At 48.6% G+C, this 7,798-nt stretch overlaps 1 protein-coding gene across 1 annotated transcript in view; it reads right to left on the bottom strand.

The window, feature by feature from the left end:
* Positions 1–3,181, bottom strand: part of LOC308679064 (arf-GAP with GTPase, ANK repeat and PH domain-containing protein 3-like) — a gene marked incomplete at its 5' end in the record, with an annotated part of 45,810 nt that extends 42,629 nt beyond the window's left edge. Inside the window, one exon of the mRNA XM_081346299.1 lies at positions 3,023–3,181. Within this exon, the coding sequence (XP_081202425.1) occupies positions 3,023–3,181 (159 nt within the window). The remainder of the gene's footprint in view (positions 1–3,022) is intronic.
* Between the last annotated feature and the right edge of the window lie 4,617 nt (positions 3,182–7,798).

Here is a 7,798-nt window from a genome sequence, read left to right as displayed (position 1 = left end):
AGGAGGGAGGGAGAGAGAGTGGGAGAGGGAGGGAGGGAGAAGGAGGGAGAGAGAGAAGGAAAGAGTGGGAGAGGAGGGAGGGAGAGAGAGGGAGAGGGAGAGAAGAAGAGAGAAGGAAAGAGTGGTAGAGGAGGGAGGGAGAGGAGAGAGAGTGGGAGAGGAGGGAGGGAGAAGGAGGGAGAGAGAAGGAAAGAGGGAGACAGTAGGAGAGGGAGAGATGGAGGGTGAGTGAGAGAAAGGGAGGGAGAGAGAAGGAAAGAAAGTGGGAGAGGGAGGGAGGGAGAGAAGGAAAGAGGGGAGGAGGGAGGGGGAGGGAGAGAGAGTGGAAGAGGAGGGAGGGAGGGGGAGGGAGAGAAAGAGTGGAGAGGAGGGAGGGAGGGGGAGGGGAGAGAGAAGAGAGAGGGGAGAGGAGGGAGGGAGAGGGAGGAGAGAGAGAGAGAGGAGAAGAGAGTGGCAGAGGAGGGAGAGGGAGAGAAGGAAAGAGTGGGAGAGAGGGAGGGAGGGGAGGAGAGAGAGTAGAAGGAAAGAGGGAGGGAGAGGAGGGAGGGGAGGAGGAGAGTGGCAGAGAGGGAAGGAGAGAGGGCCAAAGGCTGGGGGGGGTTGGCTTTGGCCCCGCTCGCTCCCCGCCCTCCCCTGGGAAGCCCTCCCCCGGGGCCCCCCCAGCTCCTGCCCCCCCTCCTGCCCCCCCACCGGAGGTTTTTTCCAGAAGAGAGTGGGCAGCCGCTTGTCCAAAATGGTACTCTAGAGGGCCTCCTGCTTGAGCTGGGGGATGGACTAGAAGACCTCCGAGGTCCCTTCCAGCTCTATTCTTCCTTCCTTCCCTCCTTCCCTCCTTCCTTCCTTCCTTCCTTCCATCTTCTCCGCCTTGACAACTCTGGAGCTAAACCTCCATCCACCTTCCCAGGTGTCTGTCTTTCTTTCTTTCTTTCTTTCTTTCTTTCTTTCTTTCTTTCTTTCTTTCTTTCTTTCTTTCTTTCTTTCTCTCTCTCTTTCTTTCTCTCTCCTTCCTTCCTTCCTTCCTTCCTTCCTTCCATCTTCTCCACCTTGACAACTCTGGAGCTAAACCTCCATCCACCTTCCCAGGTGTTCTTTCTTTCTCCTTTCTTTCTTCTTTCTTTCTTTCTTTCTTTCTTTCTTTCTTTCTTTCTTTCTTTCTTTCTTTCTTCTTTCTTTTCTTTCTTTCTTTCTTTCTTTTTCTTTCTTTCTTTCTTTTTCTTTTCTTTCTTCTTTCTTTCTCACTTTCTTTCTCTCCTTCGTTCCTTCCTTCCTTCCTTCCTGATCGGACAGCCACTTGTCTGAAATGGCGTAGGTTCTCCTGCTTGAGCAGGGGGCTGGTCTAGATGACCTCCGAGGTCCCTCCCAGCTCTCTCGCTTCTGATTCCGGGCCGCCTTCACCTTGAACTTTCCCGGAGGGAGGAGGGGAGACCCTGGGATTTAAGGCCAGGCAGGCAGCCCCTCTCTGCTCCCCACGTCTGACCTTGGCACTGATTTCGTCCTTCCTCTCTGGTCTGCAGCTGGCACTGCTGAGTCACATCTGCCAGCAGCTTCCACCCCCCACACACACTCCCCCCCCCAAGCCAGGGGTTGAAGAGTCCGGCGTTTCCGCTGCGCCCAGCTGGACTCCAACAAAGCAGAAGGATTGCTTGCAAACCATGGCTGAGGTCAGAGAAGAATTAACCTGATGCAGGCTTAAGTGGGGGTCCCCCCCCAAGCCCCAATTTTCTCCTTTTCTAGCCGAAACAGAAGAGAAGAGAAGAGAATACAATAGAATAGAGAATAGAACAATGAATAGAATATAGAATATAGAATAGAATAATAGAATAGAATACAGAATAGATTAGAACAATGAATAGAACAGAATAGGGAATGAATAGAATAAAGTAGAATACAGAATAGAATATGGAATAGAATAAAATATAGAATAGAACAATGAATAGAATAGTACTAGAGTAGGGTAGAATAGACTACAATACAGAATAGAATATAGAATAGATTAGAACAATGATTAGAATAGAATGGAACAATGAATGAATAAAATAGAGTAGAATACAGAATAGAATATACAGTAGAATATAGAATATAATACAATAATAGAATATACAGTAGAATATAGAATATAATACAATAATAGAATAGGATACAGAATAGATTAGAACAATTAGAATAGAATACAGATTAGAACAATGAATAGAATAGGATACAGAATAGATTAGAATAAATAGAATAGCAGTAGAATACAGTAGAATAGAATAAAATATAGAATAGGAATAGAATAGAATACAGAATAGATTAGAACAATGAATAGAATAGGAGTAGAATAGAATAGTAGAATACAGTAGAATACAAAATAGAATATAGAATAGAATAAAATATAGGCTAGGCTAGGCTAGGCTAGAATAGAACAGAACAGAATAGAACAGAATAGAATACAGAATAGATTAGAACAATGAATAGGATACAGAATAGATTAGAACAATAAATAGAATAGCAGTAGAATACAGTAGAATACAGAATAGAATATAGAATAAAATATAGAATAGGAATAGAATACAGAATAGATTAGAACAATGAATAGTAGAATAGAATAGTAGAATACAAAATAGAATATAGAATAGAATAAAATAAAATATAGGCTAGGCTAGGCTAGAATAGAATAGAATAGAACAGAATAGAATAGAATACAGAATAGATTAGAACAATGAATAGGATACAGAATAGATTAGAACAATAGAATAGCAGTAGAATACAGTAGAATACAGAATAGAATATAGAATAAAATATAGAATAGAAATAGAATAGAATACAGAATAGATTAGAACAATGAATAGAATAGGAGTAGAATAGAATAGTAGAATACAGAATAGAATATAGAATAGAATAAAATATAGGCTAGGATAGAATAGAATAGAACAGAACAGAACACAACAGAACAGAACAGAATAGCACAGAATAGAATCCCAGACTTGGAAGGGACCTTGGAGGTCATCCAGTCGAACCCCCCTGCCCAAACAGGAGAGCCTACACCATTTCTGACGGATGGCAGTCCGGCCTCTTCGTAAAAATCTCCGGCGATGAAGCTGCCACAACTTTGGCTGGCAGCTCCCGTTCCATTGGTTGACTGTTCTCGACGGTCAGAAAAACCCAGCCTCATTTCCCGCTTGACTCCTTGATCCGTTTCCATCCGTTATTCCTTCTCTGGGCTTCCGGGCCTTTGGAGAACAGGTTGACACCCCCCCCGTTCCTCTATGTGAGACACCCCCCCCTCAACCATTGGAAGGCCGCTGTCATGTCCCCCCCTGGTCCTTCTCGTCGTTAAACTAGACACCCCCCAATTCCAGCCACCGTTCCTTGATTCATTTTAGCCCCCCAGTTCCCCTGATCGTCTTTGTTGCCCCTTCTCTGCCCGCTTTCCAGAGTCTCAACGTCTTTTTTTTACATGGTGGGGACGAAAACTGGGGGCCGTATTTCAGGGGTGGCCTCACGAGGCCTGTGATGGCCCAGGGCATGGCAGCGAGGCGACGCAGTCAGCTGGCAATTCGAACCGCCCTTGAATTGCTCCAGGCCTCCGAACAAAGGGAGACACACACACACATGCCCTTTCTGATTAGAAGGGGAATTTACTCAAGGCCACGGAGATAACCAGGAATGACACACGCATCGTAAACCTGACGAAACACACGGCCTGCCCGAGCGGTTTCAGAAGGGGAGCCAAAATACACGCCGAGGGGGTTTGAACCTCCGAGCAACGTGGCCCGTCAGTCCAGCGGTCAGAGTTTCCGGGTTTCCGAGCGGAAGTCACAACACAGAACAAGAGATGAGCTACAACAACGCACACAAAAACTCCCCAGGAAATCGGCGTCTGTTCCCGACCAATCCCTCTCCCCGCAGCGTCTCCTTAAGTCTCAGTCTCCAGGTGTGCCTTGTGGAGGAGGGCGGGACGCTCTCCTCCCGAGTAGTCGGGTCAGCCTGCATCGTCGTTCCCTCCTCTCCACTCTCCGTGCTCCAGGATCAGGTGGGGGTGGCCCTTGCACGACCGAAGCCTTTGCCGAGTGGTGTTAGTGCCGCGTGGGCGGTCTTGAGGGAATCCCTCTTAATGCAACTCAGGATCGCCTGGACCTTTTCTGTTTTGTCTCAAATTGATCCCACCACGAGAAAGGCAGGGCCAGACGAATCGAAAGTTGGAATTAAAGATTGCCGGGAGAAATATCAACAACCTAAGGTATGCAGATGATGCCACGCTAATGGCAGACAGTGAAGAGGAACTAAAGAGCCTCTCGTTGCGGGTGAAGAAGGAGAGTGCAAACGAAGAAAACCAAGATGGTGGCATCCGGCCCTCTCAATTCCTGGCAAATAGATGGGGAAGAAATGGAGGTAGTGACAGATTTTATTTTCCTGGGCTCCAAGATCGCTGCGGATGGGGACTGTAGCCAAGAAATTAAAAGACGCTTGCTCCTGGGGAGGAAAGCCATGGCAAATCTTGACAGCACACTAAAAAGCAGAGATGTCACCCTGCCAACCAAAGTGCGCATAGTCAAGGCTATGGTCTTCCCAGTTGCAATGTATGGCAGTGAAAGTTGGACCATAAGAAAGGCTGAGCGCCAAAGAATTGAGGCCTTTGAACTCTGGTGCTGGAGAAGACTCCTGTGAGTCCCTCGGACTGCAAGGCGATCAAACCGGTCAGTCCTAGAGGAGATCAACCCTGACTGCTCTTTAGAAGGCCAGATCCTGAAGCTGAAACTCAAATACTTTGGCCACCTAATGAGAAGAAAGGACTCACTGGAGAAGAGCCTAAGGCTGGGAAAAGTTGAGGGCGAGAGAAGAAGGGGACGACAGAGAATGAGGTGGCTGGATGGAGTCCCTGAAGCAGTAGGTGTGAGCTCAAAGGGACTCCAGGAGATGGTAGAGGAGGAAGAAGAAGAGGAAGGACTGTGGGGTTCCTGGTGCTCTTTGAGCCGGGGGGGTTTCCTTTTAGACGTTTCATGACCCAACTAGGGAACATCATCAGTGTTAGAAGGGAGGAGGAGAAGGAGAAGGAGAAGGAGGAGAAGAGAGAGAAAGAAAGAAAGAAAGAAAGAAAGAAAGAAAGAAAGAAAGAAAGAAAGAAAGAGAAAGAAAGAAAAAGAAAGGAAGAAAGGAAGAAAGAAAGAAAGAAAGAAAGAGGATTGTAGGGTCACTGATACTCTCTGAGCTGGGGGGTTTCCTTGCAGACGTTTCATGACCCAACTAGGGAACATCATCAGTGCTAGAAGGGAAGAGAAGAAGGAGAAGGAGAAGAGAAAGAAAGAGAAAGAAAGGAAGAAAGAAAGAAAGAGAGAGGATTATGGGGTCCCTGGTGCTCTCTGAGCTTGGAGGGTTTCCTTGCAGACGTTTCATGACCCAACTAGGGAACATCATCAGTGCTAGAAGGGAAGAGAAGAAGGAGAAGGAGAAGAGAAAGAAAGAAAGAAAGAAAGAGAAAGAAAGAAAGAAAAGGAAGAAAGAAAGAAAGAAAGAGGATTATGGGGTCCCTGGTGCTCTCTGAGCCGGGGGGGGGTGTCCTTGCAGACGTCTCGTAACCCAGCTAGGGAACGTCATCAGTGCTAAAAGGGAGGAGGAGGAGGAGAACAAGCCAAGATCCCGTCATCAGAGCCAATTTCAATCCAAGCCATTTCAGCCTGGTCGACCTCTTGCTCCGCTCTACCGACTCCGGCTGAGAGGATCTGGCGAAACATTCCTGCCTCCGCCATTCCTTTTCCGCCGGAGCGTCTCTCGGCCTCCGCCTAAGCCTTCTTCTCTCCCGGACAAAGGCTTTTTTCTCTTCCGGCCCGGCCAAAAGTGTTTTTTCCAAGCCGGCGTGGGCGCGCGGCCTGCTGAAGGCACCCAGCCCAGCGCTCCCCCCCCAGCTTTAGACTTTGGCTGGGGTGGGGCAGGGGCCGAGGGCCGCGCCCTGGGTTTTCTCTTCCGAAGGCTCTGGCGAGCAGCTCCACCGCCGAGAAAGCTGCCTGGACACTATCCTCAATTGGGCCTTCGGGCTTCTCGGGACTTAGCCAGAAGCCAAGAAGGGTAGACCCAATTCAAGGGTGGAAAATAAAAAAAGCAAGGTTGTACACTTGGACAAGAAAAACCAAAGGCAGAGGTGTAGTATAGGAGGTACCTTGCTCAATAGTAGCCACTGTGAGGGGGATCTCGCTGCAGCTGCCAAAAAAAAAGCCAACACGGTGCCGGGCTGCATGAACAGAGGGAGAGGATCAAGGTCACGTGAAGCGTTACTACCGCTTTACAATGGCCTTGGTAAGGCCACACTTTGGAATACGGCGCCCAGTTTCGGTCCCCACGATGTAAAACGGATGCTGAGACTCTAGAAAGAGCGCAGAGGAGAGCAACAAAGACGATTGAATCGGGCTATTGTATTTAATATTTCTTTTAATTTTTATATATTGTATTTTATTGTATTGCCCTGTACACCGCCCTGAGTCCTTCCGGAGAAGGGTGGTATAAAAATTAAATTATTATTATTATTATTAATTATTATGATCAGGGGACTCGAGGCTAAAACGTATAAGGATCAGCTGCTGGAATTGGGAATGCCCAGTTTAAGGAAGAGAAGGACGAGGGGGGACATGATGGCAGCCTTCCAGTATCTCAGGGGCGGTCCCAAAGAAGAGGGAGTCAAGCTCTTCTCCAAAGCGCCTGAGGGCAGGAGAAGCAGCGACGGATGGAAACTCATCAAGGAGAGAAGCAACCTGGAACTAAGGAGAAACTTCCTGACAGTTAGGACAATTAACCAGTGGAACCACCTGCCTCCAGAAGCGGTGAATGCTCCAACACTGGAAGTTTTCAAGAAGAGAGTGGACAGCCATTTGTCCGAAATGGTATAGGGTTTCCTGCCTGAGCAGGGGGTTGGACTAGATGACCTCCAAGGTCCCTTCCAACTCGGCAATTCTATCATTCTGTAAGGGTCTCCTGAAGCTCTCCCTGCTAACTCTCTATGATTCTGTAGGCCTCTCCTGCCTGAGCAGGGGGCTGGACCAGATGACCTACAAGGTCCCTTCCAACTCTGTGACTCTCTAATTCTGCAATGCAGGGGTCCCCGACCCCCGGGCCGTGGATCGGTACCGGACTGTGGCATGCCAGCAACCGGGCCGCAGAAACCAGCAGGCTGCACACAAAATCACGCCCCCTCCGGTCCGCGGAACCACCTCTCCACGGAACCGGTCCCTGGTGCCCAAAAGGTTGGGGGATCTCTGCTGTAAGGGTCTCCTGCTTGAGCAGGGGGCTGGACTAGATGACCTCCGAGGTCCCTTCCAACTCTTATGATTCTATATTCTGTCTCCTGCTTGAGCAGGGGGCTGGACTAGATGACCTCCGAGGTCCCTTCCAACTCTTATGATTCTATATTCTGTCACGGTCTCCTGCTTGAGCAGGGGGCTGGACTAGATGACCTCCGAGGTCCCTTCCAACTCTTATGATTCTATATTCTGTCTCTTGCTTGAGCAGGGGGCTGGACTAGATGACCTCCGAGGTCCCTTCCAACTCTTAATGATTCTATATTCTGTAAGGGTCTCCTGCTTGAGCAGGGGGCTGGACTAGATGACCTCCGAGGTCCCTTCCAACTCTTATGATTCTATATTCTGTCAGGGTCTCCTGCTTGAGCAGGGGGCTGGACTAGATGACCTCCGAGGTCCCTTCCAACTCTTATGATTCTATATTCTGTCTCTTGCTTGAGCAGGGGGCTGGACTAGATGACCTCCGAGGTCCCTTCCAACTCTTAATGATTCTATATTCTGTCAGGGTCTCCTGCTTGAGCAGGGGGCTGGAC

The sequence above is a fragment of the Vipera berus genome (genome assembly GCF_964194415.1).
Source record: "Vipera berus genome assembly, chromosome: Z".
Lineage (NCBI taxonomy): Eukaryota > Metazoa > Chordata > Lepidosauria > Squamata > Viperidae > Vipera > Vipera berus.
The sequence above is the reverse complement of the archived record's forward strand: the minus strand, read 5'-3'. Positions and strand labels throughout refer to the sequence as shown.